The sequence below is a fragment of the Ochlerotatus camptorhynchus genome, unplaced genomic scaffold (genome assembly GCF_037179485.1).
Source record: "Ochlerotatus camptorhynchus isolate MF236.1 unplaced genomic scaffold, CSIRO-AGI_Acam_v1.1 ptg000150l, whole genome shotgun sequence".
Classification (NCBI taxonomy): Eukaryota; Metazoa; Arthropoda; class Insecta; order Diptera; family Culicidae; genus Ochlerotatus; species Ochlerotatus camptorhynchus.
Window position 1 is genome coordinate 48,126 of NW_027040640.1, and position 22,716 is coordinate 70,841.

General features: G+C 43.1%; 1 protein-coding gene across 1 annotated transcript; it reads left to right on the forward strand.

Moving 5' to 3' along the window:
• Nucleotides 1-16,120: 16,120 nt before the first annotated feature.
• Nucleotides 16,121-20,664, forward strand: LOC135701093 (uncharacterized). Its single transcript, XM_065221802.1, has 2 exons — nucleotides 16,121-16,522; nucleotides 20,536-20,664. Exons 1-2 carry the CDS (start codon nucleotides 16,121-16,123, stop codon nucleotides 20,662-20,664), a joined length of 531 nt encoding a protein of 176 aa, XP_065077874.1.
• The last annotated feature ends 2,052 nt before the right edge of the window (nucleotides 20,665-22,716 follow it).

The following is a 22,716-nucleotide window of genomic DNA, read 5'->3' on the forward strand; positions in this document are numbered from 1 at the left end:
TTTTATGTCATAATTTTATAGTGATATCAATCCTATACGTTTGACAGTAGGCAATTCAGATTTGCTGATCCTGCTGCCTACACGTCGTCATCATCATCTTCCAAAGGCTTTAAGCCTGTACTACCACCGACCCTTTTCTGGGCCACCAAGATTTTCCAAAAGAGTTAAATTTCTGAATATGCCCCAACTAATCACTATCACAGCTGTTTCGAGATTGAGCAAATGTTCTCTCTGTTTATACTCATTAGTATGACCATGATTGCTCTAAAAAAACCGTTTGATATGAATTTTAGTTGGGACATGTTCAGAAATTTAACTCTTTTGGAAAATCTTGGTGGCTAGGAAAAGGGCCGAGTGAGTGTGTGAGTGCTGACCACGTTTTGCGTCCATTGCTACAATGGAAGCGCTCTGACCCTCGTTGGCGAATCTGCCATACAAGTAAAACACTGGAAACGGCTCACGTTCTGGTAGAGGCAAATTCGGCGGAATTCTTGTAAGTCTGGGCGTAAGATGGCCAAAGAACTCGGAATGCCGCAGCCAACGATCAGGAGTATTTTGAAAGATGATCTCGGATTGAATGCTTACAAAAAACAGCGGGTGCATGGTTTGACCGGAAAGCAAAAGATAGCTAAAGTCGAAAGATGTCGGAAACTGATTTCGGTAATTGCAAAATTCTGTTTTCGGATGAGAATATGTTCCTACTACAATATCACCACAAAATGATCGGGTGTATGTTGCATTAGAGTGATGCAAAATTTGAAATTTTCGCTCCACAATACTTAAACGATTCCAAATCGGATCCTGACTAACCTCTCAAAATTTGAACCCATTTGGTGAGAAACTGAGATGGCACAAACCATTTGAAGTTTGTATGGGAATTATTATGGGAAAACCAAGATTTTTGTTCATGTTGAAACTCTTTACTTGTTAGACCCCGGGAGATTCTGCGCCGTCCCAGAAGGGGACGTGCCTAGACCCCTAGCTGCTGGTCTAAGCCTGTCGGCAGCCACTGGGGTGGGCATCAAAGGCCTCTTTTGTTCCTGGGTCCCAGGATTTGTCGGGGGGGGGGGGGGGGGGAATTTTCGGTGTAAGCTGTCCTAAATATCGCAATGAATTAATTTACCTTGGTGATTTATTTATTTATTTATTTATTTTGTTTTTCTTCATCGGACTTAACGTGTCTAAATGAAGCCTGATGGGGAAAAGCCTAGAAAAGGCGTAAAACCCCATATCTTTTCGAAATACATGAATCACAATAATACAATACAATACAATTACAACGAACATTAATCAAGTCTATACCATAAAAAAAGTTATCCTCCTATGGCATAGAGTTGTCCGTGAATCAGGTAGAAGTCCTCGTCATGCAGTTGAACCGGAAACAAAAAAATAAACAGGTAGCGCAATCCTTCACGTGTTCATTAAATGGACAGCTACTCACCTTCTCAGAAGTCTGCGTTGAATACGGTGACGAAAGGTTTCCGCTGCACAGTTGAAGTCGAAAAACTCGTAAAACTCGTTGAAACGCCCAGACATGAAACGTATTGGGTCATGAAAGCTGTAGTTCGCAGCACGAGGTCCAAGATGCAGGAAACTCCTCGACCGAAGAACTCGTTCGGTTGCGTAGATTTCGAATTCAGCCAAGATTCCTGGAGAGTCGATATCACCAATAAGTACTTTCGCTGCGAACACGGCCTGACTAATCGTCCGCCTATGTTCTAGTGTTTCAAGACCCAGGAGTTGACAACGATCTTCGTACGGCGGAAGGTTCACGGGGTCATTCCAAGGAAGGTGACGAAAGGCATACCGAACAAATTTCCTTTGAACAGATTCAATCCTCGCTATCCAAACTGCTTGATACGGACACCATACTACCGAGTTGAATTCCAAGATCGATCGCACTAGAGACCAGTATAGAGCTTTTAGACAGGCAGGATCGCGAAACTCGTCAGCGATCTTGAAAATGAACCCGAGTTGCCTGTTAGCTTTCGCAACGATGCCCGAGTAATGAAGCTTGAATGTTAAGGCGCAGTTCAGCGTGATTCCTAGGTCACGAACATTGTCCACACGTTGCAGAAGTTGGTGATTTATCGTATAGTTGAATGTCACTTCTTGAGCACCACTCTTCGAAAGTATCGATTAGGTGCTGAAGCCGCAAGCAATCGGCGAAGCGATCGGCAACCAGTTGGGAGGATCAGTCCGGCCTCATTCACAAAAATCTAGAATAGCAATGGTCCCAAGTTGCTACCTTGAGGAACACCGGAGCTGTTTGTTAAATAGCCGGATTGCTCTGATCCGATTCTAACACAAAGTTCCCGATTGGTCAGATAGGACTTGAACCAACGAGTTAAACCAGAGGATACACCGAGTTTTTCAAGTTTAGCTAGCAGTATGGAGTGGTCAACCCGGTCGAATGCAGCCTTGAGATGTGTATATACAACGTCCACCTGCGCTCCAGCTTCCATACTCCGAAGACATAAAGAAATGAACGGAGCTAGATTTGTTGAAACTGATCTCTTGGGATAAAAACCGTGTTGGTCAGGAGAAATGTAATTTCTGCAGCTAGAGAATAATGCGTCGTTGATGATGATTTCGAAAACTTTAGAGCAGGCACTGAGTGATGTGATCCCTCGGTAATTTTCGACGTTTCTCTTGTCTCCTTTTTTGTAGATCGGGAACATGAATGACGATTTCCAACGCGTAGGGAACTCCCCCTGCTGTAATGAAATATTGAACAGCTTCGAAAGCGGTGTTGCAAGCTCTGAACAGCATCGCTTCAGGATGCTTGAGGGGATCCCGTCAGGGCCAGCAGCATTAGAAAATTTCAGCTTCTTGATGGCGGATTCGACGAGGTTTACTGTAACCAAGGTAATCGAAAAATTGAAAGCATCTCTGGGAGTGTCCCTCACCGCTTCAGCAACTTGGGACAACGAAGCCGTAGTGTCATTGAAAATGCTTTTGAAATGTTCTGCCAGAAGATTACATTTCTCAAGAGAATTGCTGGCGATTCTATCACCCAGGTGAATTTCGACTGGTCCCTCCTCGTTTCGTTTGGTATTCACGAATGACCAGAACTGCTTTGGATTAAGCCGTAAATTAGCCTGCACACGCCTTGTGTAGCTCTTGTAAAGAATGCGGTTATATGTGCGATATTCGTTGCTCGCTGTTGAAAATAATCGTTTGGTGAATGGGTTACGAGTACGACAGTATTTACGGAGGGCCTTCGATCTCAGACGCTTCAAATTCCGAAGTCGAGCATTGGACCATGCGGGTTTGGGAGAGGGTCTCCTCAATGTGACAGAATCAGTTATAGCCCGGCCGACGACCTCAGCGAAGTAGTTGACGGCTTCATCAATAGATGAACACGTGTCAAGGAACTGCCAATCTGCCTGGGCAAGCGAGTGACTCAGCGCGACGAAATCTGCTCTACGAAAGTCGAGCTCATGTACATCAACAGGGGGGTTATCGTAGCGAACAGGAACAGATAGGTTGATGGAAACTTCCAACGCAGGATGATTGGTGTCGATGCCAATCAAAGGCTCTGGGGCTTCTAGGATAGAACATTCCAGTCCTGCAGCTTCGTTCGCCAGAACGAGATCAAGCAGCCGAGAGTTGCTATTCAGTATCGAGTTGATTTGCGTTAAGCCATGCAGGTTGAAACCATCAAGGAGAGCACAGCATGATGCGGGCATGTTCGAGCGAAGAACATCAATGCTAGGAAGATCGTTTGCAGGAACGTTCCATGAGAGCCCAGACTGATTGTAGTTACCAAATATCAGAGCTAGGTCGTTTTGTTCTAGTCGAGAGAACACGGTACCAATCGAACTGATGTGGTTTGCAATGCTGCTCGAATCAGATTTCCGGTCTGGAGGTAGATACATAGCGCCAATACTTATTGATCTACGAGGCGTCGTTATTTTGACCCACAGCTGCTCTCGAGAAGTGCAAACTGAAGCAGGATCGATGCAGGAGCTTAGGCGTTTGTATACCGCAATCAAGACGCCTCCCCCACGCGATTTGGTACTATTCTGGTGGTTGCGGTCGTGATGTTTATTGGGTGGATCTATCTGTTCTAGTGTGCGAGTCGGCATGGGCTGTCCCGATGGCGGAGTGGAACAGCCAGAGAGCAGTGGCTGGATGGTGGTGGCTGGATGGTGGTGGCCGGATGGCGGTGGCCGGATGGTGGTAGCCGGATGGTGGTAGCCGGATGGTGTTGGCCGGATTGCGGTTGCCGGATTGCGGTTGCCGGATTGCGGTTGCCGGATTGTGGTGACCGGATTTCGGCGGCCAGATTTCAGCGGCCGGATTGCGACGGCCGGATTACGACGGCCGGATTACGACGGCCGGATTGCGACGGCCAGATTGCGACGGCCGGATTGCGACGACCGTATTGTGGTTGCCGGATGGCGGTGGCCGGATTGCGGTGACCGGATTGCGGTTGCCGGATTGCGGTTGCCGGATTGTAGTGACAGGATTTCGGCGGCCGGATTGCGACGGCTGGATTGTGACGGCCGGATTGCGACGACCGTATTGCGGTTGCCGGATTGCGGTGGCCGGATTGCGGTTTCCGGATTGCGGTTGCCGGATTGTAGTGAAAGGATTTCGGTGGCCTGATTTCGGCGGCCGGATTGCAGCAGCCGGATTGCGACGGCCGGATTGCCGTTGCCGGATTGCGGTTGCCTAGTGACAGGAGTTCGGCGGCCGGATTTCGGCCACCAGATTGCAGCGGCGAGATTACGACGGCGAGATTTCAACACGAGGCCAACAATGGAGCACCGCGATGGCCGAAGGGTGATAGCCGAAGCGCGATGACCAAATCTCGATGGCCGGATAGGGTTGGCTAGCTGGCATCGGCCAGATGATGACGGCCGGATCCTGATCGGTTAAGTCATCTAACACCGTGATCGACGCACTTTCACCTCTTTTCCGGGCACGTTTTTTTTCCAGTCTCTCAACACTCCTCGTGTATCTCCAACTATATTGTACCACAGTCAGCAACACACTGCCTCTCCTCTCTCTCACGGCCGAACGATCTCTCACCTCCTCATCGACTCTCAGCTTCACCGTAGCTAGTTTCCGTCTCTCACTACGCTATGACAGGTCGGTGGTGGTTCAGTGGACAGTGGTCGCTTCGCCCATGCAGCAAAACACCTCCATCATCGCCTACCTTATCGGTCACTTTAAACGTGACGTTATGGAGCTATCTCTCCCTACTCTTACACCAATTGAATCAAATGGTACCAACCGGTAACAATGTCTATCTAATAATTCACCATATCGGTCTGCTTCAAAAGTTTTCAACTGTACTTGTACGAAATTTTCCCAGCTTCAACTTTGCTCAGGACCACTTTTTGATTAAATGCAAGGATCAATAGTTATCAATGGTTCAATGCGCTGATGTCTTATGATCATGCTCAATCAAGTGCTCAGCAGGCAACATTGGTGTTTCTGGGGCGTTGAATAGGACACAAAAATCATGGCTACTATGTCACACTGCAAAATACAGTGTTGCCTACAGAGCAGCGCTTGATCATGTCATAAATTTACCAATCTCTTAAATAATTAATAACTTTTTCCTGTCTCGTTTTACATAGAAACAATCTTCAGTTGTAGCTGAGAAAATTTTCTATAAGAATATGTTTTGCAGCTCAATATGGAAAAAGACTGGAAGGCAATGAACAAAAAGTTGAGATCTCCCATAGTAATTTACATGTAAACTTCAAATTCCTTTTGCGAAGTCTGTTTCTAACCAAATGAGTTGTAGCTTTGAGAGGCTAATCAGGACCCGATTTGAAACCATTTAAGCACTGTGGAGCGAAAAAGTCAAATTTTGCATCAGTCTAATGCTGCATATCTTGCTGATATTCCTCGTGACAAACTGGCTGTTCAAAGGTTTCAGAATGTTCAGAATGTTAGATTGATAAACTTATGACATGATCAAGCAGCTGCTCTGTAGGCAACACTGTATTTTGCAGTGTGACATAGTAGCCATGATTTGTGTGTCCTATTCAACCATAGAAACACCAATGTTGCCTGCTGAGCACTTGATTGAGCATGACCATAAGGCATCAGCGCATTGAACCATTGATAACTTTTGATCCTTGCATTTAATCAAAAAAAGGTCTTGAGCAAAGTTGTAGTTGGGAAAATTTCCTACAAGTACAAATGAAAGTTTTTGATGCAGACCGATATAGTGAATTATTAGATAGACATGAACAAAAATCTTGGTTTTCCCATAGTAATTCCTATACAAACTTCAAATGGTTTGTGCCATCTCAGTTTCTCACCAAATGGGTTCAAATTTTGAGAGATTAGTCAGGATCTGATTTGGAATCGTTTAAGTATTGTGGAGCCAAAATTTCAAATTTTGCATCACTCTACTCTACACCGTCCCATCAGCCAAAAGTTACACAGGCTTGGTGTGAGGCCAATTTCTCAAATTTCATTTCGTCGAAAGAGTGGCCTGCCTCCTCAGCCGATTTGAATCCTCTCGACTGCTTTGCATGGGGCTACATATTAGGCGAACTAGGGAATACCAAGGGACTAACATTTTTTTAAGCAACGTTTGGTGAAAATATGGGACGAAATGCCTCAAGATATCGTGCGTGCCAGGAGTAACAATTTTCAAAAACGGATGCAGCTCGTAATTAAAGGAAAGGGAGAAAGATTTGAATTGGACTAAGTTAAGACAAATGTTATAGATACACGAAACAGGAAATACACTGAAAATTAAATTTCAAACCACCTTCTCAGTTTTATGACCATATACTTTACTGACAGGAATAACCTTTCACCCTGTACAGACTTAAAGCCTTTGAAAGATGATGATAGGTAGCTGGATCAACAAATCGGACCGTACAATCCCACATTCTTCGGTCCAATGATTGGGCACACGCAAGAGTCTCGACCCGTCTGCTGCTGGTGTCTGCGACAGGTTAGAAGGCCGCATGATATCAGTGCCCTCCCAGCTAAAGCTCCTCCCCTTTTTTGTTTTCCTCGTTAAATTCCTGATCTCAACAAGTTGGTAAATCTTAGCGTTTAGCAGAAAGACGCTTAACACTTTTTTCGGCAATTTTATGATCCTGTTCCACGTCATGGTTCTTCCACAGACAAACAGACATAACACCCCCAATCACCTTCATCGCAAATAATGTTTTAGATGGGAATGTGCTTGCATTTGTCATGGCGGCGCCACTGAAGCATTGAGCAAGCCAAAACATTTCGAACTTATCAGTGATGCCAGTTCTTTTTCACGTCTAGTTAGTAGATGTCAGCTCTTGAAAATGATAAGTGGTCAAGGTCCCCAGTGTGTGTCTCACATACCACATCTGACGAATGCAGAAAAAATAATGTTGAATATTATATCAAAACTGCTACACATTAGTCATTCCATTCCTAATATTACGTTGTACGATGTACACAGAAGTCGAGAACAAATCATGTTGATGACTGTAATATTCTATCAATTTTTATCAGTTATTGATGTTCAATACTTTACCATGAATATCATTGATTGATACATATTTTTTTTTCTTCTGTGTACACATTGAAGTGATGAGCGGTAGTAGAAAGGGCACAAATAAGTGATGCATTACCTTGTTTAAAAACTTGTTTTCAGCAGAAGAAAAAAGCACACTAAGCAAACAAAACAAATCCCTAGCTTCTGATTTTTTTTTCCTATGGATCCGTATTTCTGTACAATTCAATCAATTTCTATAGATCTTCTGAAAATTTCGTAGAACCGACATCACTGACTTCCATCTGTTTTGTTTTTATTCAACACAGCTGATGCGTTGACAGAACGAGGGAAAAGCAACTAGTGAAAAAATTGCATGCACGAGGGATGCTCCGGTTGCAAAACATTGCTTGGGAATGTGGATGATAGATGGTGCTAGTGCGCATGCACAATACGCTTGACGATTTTTTTGAAGAATTTTCTTCTAAGAGTTATCCCAACTAACAATTTTTACAATGTAAACGCTTTACTCATTTCATTTATACAGTCTCAAGCTGTATTCAAACGTTATACGATATGAGGAAACCTTTACTCAACCTCTATACAAGCAAATCTGGCGAACTTAGAACAGCTACTTATGGTTGTTGGAACGGTCAGGAGCAGCTCTTATTGCATATCCATTAACGCTTCTATACAGCTGTTTAGTTGTGTGTGGACTTGAAAGGCGCTTATTCAACCTTTTCCCGGTTATCCAATAATCACTACACAGCTTTCTCTTGAAGCCGGGTTAAATACTGTTTACGCTTTTTTTATGAAGGAATTTATTGAGTTTATTTTGCTGTGAGAATCAAATTAATCGAAATTAGTTACAAATCATCACCAAATTATTTACCCTGCACCGGAACCTGGAACCGAACTCGAGACGACCTCATTGGCAAACCTTGACACTACCAACTGTGCTACGCCAACACTTTGAACTTGTGTAAACAAATCAACATTCCCTTCTACAACAAAATCGCTGAGTAGAGGCTTTATAATAGTGCACATGAATCCCTTTTCTCGACTAGTTATAAAAGAGCAGGGTAAAAGCTGTGAAACTGCACACGTCTAAAAATAAACCTAGTTGACTGTGAAAATGCTTCCGTAATTGCTCTAACACAGTTTATAAGCTGAGTACAGGTTGTTTAGTTGTTGAAAAAGCACTTTTGATGTTTATGTTATTCAGCAAGAGTGGTTGGTTGTGTAGAAGCCATCAAATGAGTAATATATTCACTTTGTTAACTTTGTTTTGCAGCTACAAGTAGAAAGTTGATTAGTGTGTGTATAGAAGTGACATTATTAGCGTTTATTGGCTGATGTTATTCAGTGCGACTGACAAATTGAATAATGGTTGTGAGAAAGTTGAGTTAACGCTCTCCAAAACTATTTTGCTAGCTTTTGCTTGTAGCTGTATCTGCAGCTTCTTTTCAGCTACTTTACAGCACAACGCTGGAAAAGTTGGCTTACAAAGCTGAAAATGTTAGTTGGGATGTCTGTTTTTCTGTGGTTCTTCTCTATGCCTGTTCAGATAAATGAGTACTTTTATTTATTTTCTCTCCCACGCTAAATCAAACGAGTAAATAAGAAGGGATGTCGGTTACGCGCTCGAATAATTGAAAATTCAATAAATATTTAATCGAATAGCTTGAAAAATCTTTACGATTAATCGTTAATCGATTAATTGGACTTTTAGGCATCCCTAGAAAATAGTGTAATTTCATGTTTATCGGAGGTCCTTTGAAAATTTCGAACAGCAGAATTGCAACCAGCAAGTGTAACCCAAGAGCCAAAAGCGGTGCGATGCTAGTTTTCATTGCTATGATGACGACTGAATTAAGGGGCTTAGAGGCAGAGGGGTGAAAGTCAATTCTCTTCATCGATTTCCTCTTTTGATGACCACGGCTTCACTAACCTATTTCGCACTATTTCTGCTATGCTCTTCTATCATCCAGAACAACAAACGTATCAATGAATGTGTTTGCCGTCGAGTTATTAACAAAACATAAATTGGTGAAGAGAATCGATCAAAATCACTTGCACCCCTGCTTTCAACTTTGGTTACAAGATTACAACTCTGGAGAGCATTTTGTGTGTGCAAAATGTTACGCAACTGCATCCTTCCTATCCGCACACGCCCGAACATCGGAGGCGAATGCCACTTCGACTTGTTACGTCCACTAACGACTCTCTGATGACAGTGTTGGGGAAGCAGCATATGCATGTACGTAATTGGTTGATTTGTTATTTCGACGCTTTTGGACAATGCTTGATATTTACCACTTTTTTCAAAAGTTTCTTGTTGAAAATCGAACAGAAGCATTGCGTAGAAATATTTCTGATCGATTGATGATAAAATTATTGGAATCGATCCAGGGGCTGCTGAGTAATTAAAGTTCAAAATCTTTCATAATTTCGTTAAATGTTCCATTTCCGATTTTCACAAAGTGTACCCCCATATAGAAATCACAGACGTAGTCCTACTTCAAAAATCTGGAACAATCTGGAAATAAACCTGATCTGTCTGCGTATCTCGCAAGACGACTGAACTTCTGGAAAATCTGGAATACTGACAACGCTGTAGGTTACATTGTTCTCCGCCTCTGTTCCAATCATTCAGCGGGTACCCTTTCTATGGTTTCTTGTTTTGGCGGCTGCGGCCAACATCGACCGACGTCACCGACAGTGATAGGCCACAGGATTTTCCCGAAACAAAATGTGCAGCCAAACAACAATGCTTTCACTCGGGCAAATACGTGGACCAAAAATGGCGCGCAGCAGTCAGTCAGCCAGCCACTCAGGTCGCCCACGGGTGACGAACACAACAGTTGGATGTAAATTGAAAATGTTTCCCTTTGTTGTCGCTTGTTTCCGCGGCGTAGATTGAGACATGGGCGTGCTGAGCAGTGATTGAAACTTTTGTTTTGGAAAATGGCGCGCAGTGGGCAAAGGTGGATCAACCGAGTGGAGTGGAGACAGATTCTGTGTACAGCAAAGGACACCCAGGCCTTAGGCTGATTAGTAAGGTAAAGTAAGTGATCTGCATAATATTCACGGAAAGGGCAAACATTGTTGATTTGAATGGGTATTGAACGTAGGCCCATACTGACGTTTTTGAAACCAACGTATTCGTATATTATACCTCTGACTGATGAGCTCGCTTAAAACATTATGCCTTTACTGATTTAAAAGAATTGAAGATGCTTCAAAAATGACTCATACATCATACAAATAAGCAATCAACAAAAACCTGTGCACGCCTACGCGCAGTGCCATGCCGTGACGGATTAAAACGGTTGGAATTATGCTGAGTTTCCCACTTTCCGCGAGCAAGTTCCAATGGAATCCCACGGAGTGGTTATTGTTTTTCAAACGGTGGCGTCGACGACAATGTCACTATTCCGTTGTCAAAGAGAGAGAGGGGGAGTTAATTAAATTTAGAGTCGATCTGTTTGTGTTGTTGAAACTTTTATGTTAACTTGGTCGCGTGCAGTGAATTTTTCTAGTTGTGAGGCATTTCTTATGCCCTGAGATTATCGATCTCATCAGTAGACATCTGTTGTAGGAATTACAACGAAAAATAGGCAGTGCGGCAGCCGATGCGTAAAATTTATAGCGTCTCGAGACATTCGTTGAGCCGAGACTAATCAAAATAGCTTGTCGGAGCGTGATTTATGGACTTGCAAGCTTGGCTGGTTCACTGACTGACTGATGGACATGTGGCACAGATTTGTAGCAGTTTTGTAGAGGTTAACATTTTTGTTTTGAGGAATGCATTTTTAACTAATTGAATGCTTTTGAAGATTGATGATTTTTCTTATCTACAGTAAATGGTCAGAATCAGAGCTGGTAAATATCACGGCCGTTATGTGACAATGAGAAAACAGGTCCTCTCACTATCACGAGACGAAGCTACGTTAGATGAGCTTTCTAGACATTTTTCAAGCGCTCATGAGAATAATTCTCATGCGGTTTTGACATCAAAGTTTCTATCTAATTTAGATGAATTTAGGCAAGCAACAGTATATAATCGGTAGAGAGAATATATTTTTAAGATTTCCACGGTACAGGTAACAATAGTAATAATAAATGAGCTAGTAATAGCGATGTTCACAACACTGTCACGTTCTGTCATGACAAAAAATTCGATGTAAATATCGCATGAGATCTTTCATTGAAAATTACATTTGCCAGCCCTGGTCGGAATAGTTCACCGTTAAAAGCATTTAAGCCATAGAGCAATATGATTGCCAGAGTGATGAATGCGATGGGACACCCAACCAGAAAGAGTTGTCGAGTTATTTGGGAGCTGGCTGTGGCTAAGTTTAATAACGTCTCTTTAAACTGTTCCCCTGGTAGAGGAGAATTTAGTTCATTCGAGACGGTATTTGGGAGCTGGGTCATTCTAGTGTGAGGCTAAATTAATCATATCGTCCGGTCATTTTCCACAGAGGTGGCGCTGTTCCATTGGTAGGAAGTGATATAAATCCCCATATAGAATTTGAGTGTAGTGGGAATAATTCGCTTTCGGGGCGGTTCAGGTAAAAAAAAAAGTGAACGAAAACCTACATAATTTGTAAGGGACTTTATCCTTCAGTGCTTTCCCGGAAATTATTGTTAAACAAGCTGCAATGAAATAAAAATGATTTCCCCATACAATTTTACCTGCTTTGCTACCAGTCCCCAGAGAACCAAAAAAATTCAAATTTGAGAGAGAAAATTTGCTCTCACTAGTTCAATTTCTCAACATGCCATGTATTTTGATGACACACTATTTGTGATTTCCCTCTCACAGACTACAACATAGAGTACGTGGCATGGCAAAACATGTCTGGTACCTCTATTTATGCATTTAGATTAACATGTATTTAGAAGTCCTTCCTTTTTTACATATTCTGCACAAAAGATACTTTCTGGCCCGCTCATAAATATTCAAAAGCGACTTGAGCAAAGTTGTTACTTAGTGTTTGAAGTACAAGTTTTGAAAATCTGAATCAAATGGAGTATAAGATTTTTTTTATGTTCGATAGGGTGTAGGAGTGTCGTTTTTTCATGTAGTTTATCCAAAACCCCTATACAAAATTCAAACTAAAAGCGCCAGCTCAACCTTCAACCAAATGAGCTAAAACTTTCAGAGAATGGTTTTTTCACTTAAAGGCACAAATCTAGAGGTTGGCCAACCGTGGAAAATTAGAACTTTTATTTTTGTGGGTCAATCTACTGGTGATCCATAGTATATTTAAGCTCCAACCATGTAACATTAAATGCGGCAAGGTGGCAATAAATGTAATGCCTTCAAAACCATTCTTACTTTCCCGCAATGGACAATTAAAACATTATTTAGTTGTTTTCGAATTGACGAGCACAATTTGCGTGAATCATGCTTTCCTATATAACGTTATCTAGAAAACTCTATCTATTTTCCCCAATGTGGCGTGACATGTACCAAGCTTGCCGGCGCCGGTGGTGTAGTGGTCAGCGTGACTGCTTTCTAACACCCCGATGGGTCTGGGTTCAATCCCAGCCGAGGTCGGTGGGATTTTTCTGAGGCATACAAATCTCTGGTCACGTCTTCCTTCGGAAGGGAAGTAAAGCCGTTGGTCCCGGCCCATGTGTGTTGTGAATGGGTGCGATATCCTACGCAGGTGTGGAAGCTGCCTTCCTGCACATTCAATTGCCGTCAATGGATGGCAATCGGTGTCCGTCGGTGATTGGTACTAGATTGCGGAACAGAGACCGACGTTAAATAAAGGAAAGATGTACCAAGCTTAATCATAGAGGAATAGGAGGAGCTGTCAAATTAGCACCAGAGCATCAGAGAAATTTGGTTTCATTCGAGTTGTTCGCAGATGACAGGCGTTGCTGTCCTGTGGTCAAACTCCGTCATTCACTTAATCAGCCATAGAACGAAAGAGACTACACATTTACTGGGCCTCACCTGTTTATGCTCATTGATTTTCCATATGTGAATTTGGTTCCAAACATCAACAAACCATCGTTGCTTATGGCTTGTTGTCGTTTTGAACCAGTTATGCGAGGTAGGCGACGATTGTTCGTATTTGACAGTCACCTCCCCCAGGTTTGCACTGCACTGCCCTCTGTGAACAATTAACGGAAAACAGATTATGTGTAGTTTCCGATAGATTTCACCGCCAACAACAGGAGTGACATCTGATGGAAAATGAATGCAGAAAATTGACAAAATGCTTAATTGCATTTCTCGCAAAAAAACGTATGCCGATGATGTAAGAAGCTTATAGGGTAAATGTTCGTTGTTGAGTGTTTTCGGAAACCATCATTTTTTCGGTAATTTCACTGCATTCTCTACCCAAAACACTTCGCTGAATGTATTCAAACGATTTTGTAGACTTTCAACTTCAATCTGATTAGGTTTTACAACTGAGCAAACTCATTTTGTCGGGTTTTGCTAAAAATTAAACATACGTATTACAAAATGTTGCGGATCTAGAGTTGCCGATAATAAACCAGCAGGGTAACACGCAGTTCAAATGGAAAGGTTACCAAAGAAAAAGAGGTTTCCGACAATAGTCACACTCACGTGAATACTTTGGAGCGTTGTAAAAGCGTTTTAAATTGGTTTTGAACAATTCAATCAATTTTAATTGATAGAGCAGCGGGCAGCAGATGAATGTAAACAAAAAAACTGCATATGTATGCGTTACGTCGAGAAAAAGTCCATGGAAGTAAGGACGCTGCTTAAATTGACGAGAATACGTAAATGTGAGGTGTATATAGGACTTAACCTCCGCATTACCCTACCCCTCATAGTTTAGTGTGTGATGATGGCACCACTGTACAGTGGGTGCCGTGTGCGGCAACCCTAGTATCGGTATTCATTGAGTCGTCAGTATTTGGTTTGGTAATAATTACTGGACGATTACTTGTTCCCTTCGGTCGGGTAGTTGGGATACCACAGTAAACTCCCTTACTTACATTGCTTTGTCAGTTGGTTTTCGCGTCAGACTGGAATAAAAGAGAAAATAAATTTTATTTGTTAGAAGTGTCGACGATTTTATAATACAGTAATGTCCCGATTTTGTCAGCCCTCTGATGAATTTAGGGCTGACAAAATCGGGACATTTTTTTTCGCTTAACTTTTTTAACATAATATCTTTAAATGCTGTTTGATAATGCAAGATTTATGTTTTAGGAATCATTCAATATATACGAGCCTATTTAGGGGGGCGGGGGAGCTGGAATTTCAAACTTTTCGTAAGTGTCATATAAGGAAAGACATTCTTACATTGATGGTGTCGAGGGGGGAGGGGGGTTGCTAAATGGACCACACATACATACATACATAACGTTGCAATGTTGTCCTTTTGACAATAGCAAAATGAGGGGGTGCGACGCGAACACTGGCACGGTAACCATAACACGGCGATAGAGGAAATGCTTCGTCAACCCGCAGGAGTGCCAACCGGCACATTAGGATCGACGCCAGTAAGATCCTTATTACGGCATGCTGGACACGGGATGGAACTATGGACACGACACGGCACAATGGATTGGATACCACGCTACAGGGCTGACAGTCGTGCTATTCTGCTCCCTAAGTAAAGAAGGGTGACACCTTCTTGAAATGGCGAGTGGGCTAATAGTGCGGCTGCCCCCGTCCCGGTAAAACCTTGGCAGGCCTCCGGATACGTTCAAAACTCGTCACCAATTGGTGATTGGTGAGTAGTAGTCTCCGATGTAACACTTCTGACTTACGCCGATCTGGCTCTGAACACGGCCCCCATGAAGGACCGTGTTAACCCTAGCATGGCCTCCCTGCTTGCATAGATAACCATGGGATCACGATAGGAGACTACATACAACGAGTGGAGGTAGCGGCCCGGAGGGAGGACCCATCAGAATGGAGAAAATCGAAAAAAAAAAAACAAAAAAGACGAAACTGAAAAAACCAAAAAAAAAATATGAAGGACGCCGGCAAGACGGCAGATAGTGAAAACGGAGGAGCGAACGTGTTCGCAAGAAGCGGAAAGTTGCAGAGATCACCAGCGTCGAACCAGGTGACCACAGCGAGTTCCAGTAGTAGCATACCCCAAGTGGAACAGCATGGATCCCAAGGAGAGCGGCTAGGTGCGGTGCCATGCCAAATATTCACACCGAAATCCAGCAGTGGCAAACAGCAAGAATTGCAGCTTGGGAGAACCAAAATGACGGAGGTTAGGAGGAAGATCGATGAACTCTATGTGTTCGTGAAAGATAAGAACAACATACACAAGGAGGTCAAGCTACTAGCGACGGTCATAAAATCCGGCATAGCTGTGGCAGATCGGGAACTGTAAGAATGGAGAAAAAGAGCCGAAGCGGCCGAAAAGGCTCTGCTTGAGGCCAAGGAGAATGCAAAGCTGGCTGAAGCGCAGGAGACGCCGAAGGGACCAACGAATCCACGTCCGGAGAAAAGAGATAGGGAAACGCCAGGAGACGAAGAGGACCCCAAAAAACACAAGGACGACGAATACGGGGACAATGAGCAAGAAGATGGAGAAGACAGTGATTGGCGTAAAGTCGAAAACCAGAAGGAGAAGAGGAAAAAACTGAAGGAAGAGGAACAAAGGAAGAAGTAACAGAAGAAGAAGGAGGCGAAGGAAAAGAAGAATGAAGAGGATGAAGAAGACGGAAGAGAGGAAGAAGGAAGTCAAGAAGAAGGAAAACCCCAGGCATCGTAGGAAGAGAAGTAAGGGTGACGCTCTGGTTATCGAGGCGAAAGACAAAACGACATACGCAGCACTCCTCCGGAAGGTGAGAGAGGATCTGGAGTTGAAGCAACTAGGCGAGAACGTGGTGAAAACCAGGTGCACCCAGAAAGGCGAGATGCTCTTCGAGCTGAAAAAGGACCCGTCGGTGAGGAGTTCAGCCTTCAAAGAACTCGTCGAAAAATCGTCAGGGGATCCAGCATCGTATAGGCCTATATGCTTGCTGGATACAGTCGGAAAGCTATCGGAGAAGATCATCCTCAACAGGCTAACGAAATGCACGGAGAATGAGCATGGATTGTCGGTGAGGCAGTTCGGATTCCGTAAAGGGAGATCAACAGTGGATGCAATTCGGACAGTGGTTGAGAGTGCCGAGAAAGCGTCTAAACAGAAGCGGAGAGGAGATCGATATTGCGCCGTGATAACGATCGACGTGAAGAACGCATTCAACAGCGCCAGCTGGGAGGCCATCGCCGAAGCACTGCATGGAATAAGGGTTCCTAATTCCCTGTGTAGCATTATAAGGAGTTACTTCCAGAACCGGGTTCTAGTCTACCAGACGGACATGGGAGAGAAATCAATCCGGATCACGGCGGGTGTGCCACAAGGCTCCATCCTTGGCCCAACGCTCTGGAACGCGATGTACAACGGCGTGCTAACGCTGAAGCTGCCCAAAGGAGTCGAGATCGTAGGATTTGCGGACGACGTCGTGTTGGCGGTAGTAGGCGAGACGTTGGAAGAGGTGGAAATGCTGGCAACCGAGGCGATCGACACGGTTTCCAACTGGATGCAAGGAGCGAAGCTGCAGATAGCCCACCACAAAACGGAAGTGCTATTGGTCAGTAACTGTAAAGCTGTTCAGCGAGCAGAAATTACCGTCGGGGAGAACGCCATAGCATCAAAGCGCGTGCTGAAGTATCTTGGAGTGATACTCGATGACCGACTAAGCTTCAATAGCCACGTCGACTACGCATGTGAGAAGGCGGCGAAGGCCATCAATGCGATAGCTAGAATCATACCGAACAACTCTGGACCAAGCAGCAGCAAGAGGCGTCTTCTGGCTAGTGTATTGTCATCGATACTGAGATATGGAGGTCCAGCCTGGGATGCAGCGCTGAAAACGAAGAAGAACCAAAGAAAATTGAACAGTACGTTCCGCCTCATGGCCATGCAAGTCGTGAGTGCGTACAGAACAATTTAGACGGAAGCAGAATGCGTTATCGCCGGTATGATACCCATCGTCATCACCTTGGCGGAGGACACCGAATACTATATGCGAAGAGATACCAGAGGAGTACGGACATTGGTGAGAACGGAGTCGATGGCTAAGTGGCAACAGGAGTGGGACGCAGCGGAGAACGGTAGATGGACACACAGGCTAATACCGATTCTTTCGACCTGGGTGAACAGGAAGCATGGAGAAGTCAACTTCCATTTGACGCAGTTCCTGCTTCAGGAAGTACCTGCATCGCTTTGGACACACAGCGTCACCCCTCTGTCCGGAGTGTGGCAACGTGGACAAAACGCAAGGAGCACGTGGTTTTCGACTGCCCAAGATTTGAGGCAGTGCGAGTGGAGATGCCGGCCCTTAGCGCGAGAAATGTCGTCAGTGAAATGTGCCGGGATGAGAGGACGTGGAGCGTCGTCAGCAGGGCAGTGACGCAAATTTTGTCGGAGCTGCAGCGAAAATGGAGAGATGATCAGCGAGGTAGAAACGCCGACAAGCTTAGCTAAAGAGATGTGCTTGAGCACAGCCCCCCCCCCCGACGAAATACTCTAGGGGAGTTCCGGGGGGATAGTGTCTTGAGGCGAGTAAGGCTTTAGTGCATTAAGAGTCCCACACTGTGCCAGAACGAGAACAAACACTTTTTTGAAGCTTTCCTTACTATAAAAAAAACATACATAACGTACATAATTTTCAACTAGCCCCTCAACCCCCCTTCTCCTGCTTTGATCTTGCCACCACTGGACATTTAATTTTCGAAAAATGTCATTATTGAGCTCGACAATCAATAAAATACGAATACGACCAAAACTAATTGAATCATATAGGCTGACAAAATCGGGTCAAAAAGCTGACAAAATCGGGGGTGGACAAAATCGGGGGTAGACAAAATCGGGGGCTGACAAAATCGGGTCACCACTGTATAGACTTATATGAAGCTTGATAAATATAGCCAGAAGACAGCGAGCAGGAGAATTGTGGGTAAAGTAAAATTAGCAGTATAATGAGCCTGGAGGTTAGGGTGGGGCTTATTTTTCAAAATCTTTTGGGGACACGTTTTCTCATGTGGAAAATGATTACTAGGGCCAGATGAACAACATATCCAAAAATGAGCGTTTTTCGTTAAGATTAAGAGGTGGCGCCAGAGGCCTAAGTCCAATATATCGAACGAAGCTGATTTTCGAACAAGTCTAGTGCGTTTTTAAGTAGACACGTGATTTTGTCCGTTTGGCGATATCTTTCATTATTTTTGAGATATACGGCATAGCAGGTTTGGACTTACACCCACGAATATGATCTAGCGCAAACAGTATTCTTGGCAGTGCTAGATGCAGTGAGCGTATGAATACGATACAGATCGAGCGAGAACGCCATAGTGAGAGAGAGAGCAAGAGAAGAGAGTGTGTGAGAGAGAGAGAGGGAGAATGATTAATTAAATGTGTTCAATATATTTGTTTGAAAATGCATTTATCCATAAAATCCAATTTTCGAATATGACCTCACTATGACGAATAGTGTCAAGTCAGTTAGGTTTTTCTTGTGGAAGTTAACGTTTACAATAAGATTCTGGAAACTTGTTTCGTTTTGAGTTACATTACGATTATAATCATGAACTTGCCGGATAACCCTTTCAGCGTGGTCGTTTACGACTTTCAAATTATCGACAATGTTCATACCATGAATATAGGCTTCATTCTTGATCCAGGACGATACAGGGACAGTGAGGAAACTGCTGTTCATACCTAGTGTATCAAACAATTTTGCTGTGTTGCGAGAAAAAAAAAATGCATTCAAAAAGTCTTTGAATGGTAGATCCCGCTTTCTCTGTGGTTTCTTACCTTCTGGTTTCAATCGAATCGACAGTGCAAGATTATGTCGTTCCATGTCGGGAAGACTTTGATCCAATACAGCAAGCCCAACTAGTTCCTCGCTTAGATACCAACCCAAGTAACATTACAAGTTTTATGGAGGTTTTATAGCATGCTACAAGTCTAAATCATGGTCTACAGAACCCTTATAAAATCAAAATTGTTCCTTGGAAAGTGTGCAAAACTAGCCCCACCCTACTGAAAGGGCTACCCGTCGAATTCATGATTATAATCGTAATGTAACTCAAAACGAAAATTTCCAGAATCTTATTGTAAACGTGAACTTCCACAAGAAAACCCTAACTGACTTGAAGAAAAGTACTATTGATGATAAGTATTCGTCATAGTGAGGTCATATTCGAGAATTGGATTTTATGGATTAATAAAATTTAACACAAATATAATGAACACATCTCTAGATAAACATTTCAAAATGTCCTATCTGCATTGATCAATTCTCTTCCGTTAATAACTCAGCTGTAAAAGCTTTCTCTATTGTATTTGACGTTTTGGATGTTAGATAAGAATCACCTTTATCAAACTATGTTGTAAAATTTGCACCATTAGGACCATTTGAAATGTTCATCGAGATTTAATCATTCTCTCTCTCTTCTCTCGCTCTCTCTCCCACACTCTCGCGTTCTCGCTCGATCTGTATCGTACTCATACGCTCACTGCATCTAGCACTGCCAAGAATACTGTTTGCGCTAGATCATATTCGTGGGTGTAAGTCCAAACCTACTATGCCGTATATCTCGAAAATGGTTAAAGATATCGCCAAACGGACGAAATCACGTGTTTACTTAAAAACGAACTAGACTTGTTCGAAAATCAGCTTAGTTCGATATATTGGACTTAGGCCTCTGGCGCCACCTCTAAATCTTAACGAAAAACGCAATTTTTTTTAAATGTTGTTTGTTTGGCCCTAGTAATCATTTTCCACATGAGAAAACGTGTCCTCGAAAGATTTTGAAAAATAAACCCCACCCTACTGGAGGTGGGTGGGTTCGATTCCCAGTCTATTCTAGGAATTTTTCGGTTTGGAAAATTTCTCGACTTCCCTGGGCATAGAGTATCATTGTCATTGTCACACAATTATACTAATGCAAAAATGGTACAGGCATCGAAAGCTCTTAATTAATAACTGTGGAAGTACACATAGAACATTAATTGGAGAGCACGCAATAAGCTAATATGCGATATGGAATAAGTTTGAAATTCTAGGAAGAAGAAGAAGAAGAAGAAGAAGAAAAGAAGAAGAAGAAGAAGAAGAAGAAGAAGAAGAAGAAGAAGAAGAAGAAGGAGAAGGATTCAGTGCTTTTCTCAGCGGCCTATTTTTGCAAGTGGAACTAACATACGTTTATGTGCAGGACAGTGCAGTCAAAAAACCAATAAATCCCTTTTACAGACTACAAAATATACTACCTGTTACTGCAAAACATGTCCGATGTCTCCATATAAGCTTTTACATTAACATCACAGAACAGAAGTGGATCTTTGGATCCAAAAGTGGCTCCATATTATTTTTGTAAACACTAGCACACCTAGCGGTCGAAGGCAAGCTTTGGTTGCAGTTTATATATTTAGACCATTTTTACGTTTAATCGTCTTTCTCTATCCAGCACTTAGGGATGAATGGATGGTTTGTTTTCCCACTAATCTGTTTCTCTCTTGCTCACACTCCTTCAGTTCAATAATGTGCATTAGTGTGCGCCGGTTAAACTTCAAAAAGCTCTATGGGCAGCATGCTTTGATGGTGTGAGTGTTCACAGAAAACCTGTTTGAAGTGCATCCACAAGCATCGCTTGGTGATCACAAATGTTCCACTTCTGTACTGTTACATCCTACTCGCACCGTAAAGTGGGTAGAGCACCTTTTCGTGGTACGTTACGGGATGTAAGAACTACCACCGATTCCTAGTCCTCAGTCTACTTCAAACTAGGAGAACAGGATTTTTCAGTAATCAAAGGAACACATCTTAGTCCTGGTTACTTTTTATGTCTTGTTGATAGTGACAAGACTCGGACATGATCTTGAAACTAGGAAAAAATGAGTTAGTTAGTCTTCATTTATGTGATTCCTAATCTTCTATTCGTTGTTCCCTAGGTTGAAGTGGTTAAGACTAGGGTTCTGATGTATGGTCATTGGCCGTGTCATTGCTTAACTTTGTTACTAAGGAATCCAATTTTGACTGACAAAGAGGCGCGCCTTTGGAGGGTGCTTCAACACTCCGAAGGGTATAAATAGCGGGACCTTTCAATTAGAGTCGGATCCTTGCGATAAATGCAAGAATGACAACTGTAAAAAAAAATCGTCATTTCTCAATAGTGATGGAATAATACGACATGCACTAAGATAAGGACACGGGCTCTACTACAATAGATCAAATTACTGGTCGCAGTGGTGGTAGGTCCCGAGCGGAGAAATAAAACATCCTACTCTCAAAAGATTTTTAAATCTAAATTGTTTAAAAGTTACGTTGAATTACAACTCTCCTGACCGATGCATAGCTTGGTATAAAGGATGAAAATACGATCTTTGTATAAAATTGCTTTTAGCAAAGATCTGCTGTAGCCCAACGAAAGTAGGATCGTCAGTTGGTATTTATGGACAAAGGCAAGATTTAGACTCAGCATCAGAACGACGTAGCTCACTACCTTAAATCTTCATTTCCCACACTCTCCAGTCTGGCCAGTTCGTGCGCATCATGCTGCTTGGCATCGGCAAACTGGGGCCACTTGGCGGTCAGTTGTCACACCTGCAATAATTTGCTCTACGAGAAAACGCTTTTTCCGGGTTGCAGCATATCGAAAAGAGACTCCGTCACACTGCTCCATGCATTCAGCTCGCCTTTGATCGATCACAGTTCCGTTTTGGATACATCCTTGAGCTTCAGTCGTCCACCAAGCAGTTGGCATGTTTCCCCTTTCGTACTGGATTCCTTCAGAACGGCCTATAGACCTGTATACAGGAACGTGCAATTAAAATTCAATTTCCATGGATTACAAAATTCATATTTCATACCAACTCGTTTGACCGATTTTCAATTATACACTGATCAAATTCAACCCCGTTATTCCAATTTTGAGGCCGAATTTTAATCTGATCAATGTATAAATATTACTAAACCATTAAATGATTTATTTTTAAACTATCTTCGTTTGATAATAGTTAGGTCAATTTCGTAGGTTTCAAACTTTAAAAAGTGTTGAGCGGGGGTGGGTATATTGTGTTGCTGCTAGGGTGGGGTACCTAGGGGGCTACCAGGACAAACACCTCGGCGGGCTTGGCTAAGCAACGGCCTACCAATGAGGGTGGGTCATTCAACGACCTCTTTTGATGGCTAGCAGAGCTGGAGAACTATTTCTGAGTCTCAAGATCGGCTGGAGTACTTTACTCGGCAAA

Excerpts from the sequence above, each read along its gene's own strand:
- LOC135701093 (XM_065221802.1), top strand. The coding sequence starts at position 16,121 with ATGAAGAGGATGAAGAAGACGGAAGAGAGGAAGAAGGAAGTCAAGAAG. Across the intron at positions 16,523-20,535 it reads AGAATGAGCATGGATTGTCG|GAAGAAGAAGAAGAAGAAGA; the intron begins GTGAGGCAGTTC and ends TTGAAATTCTAG.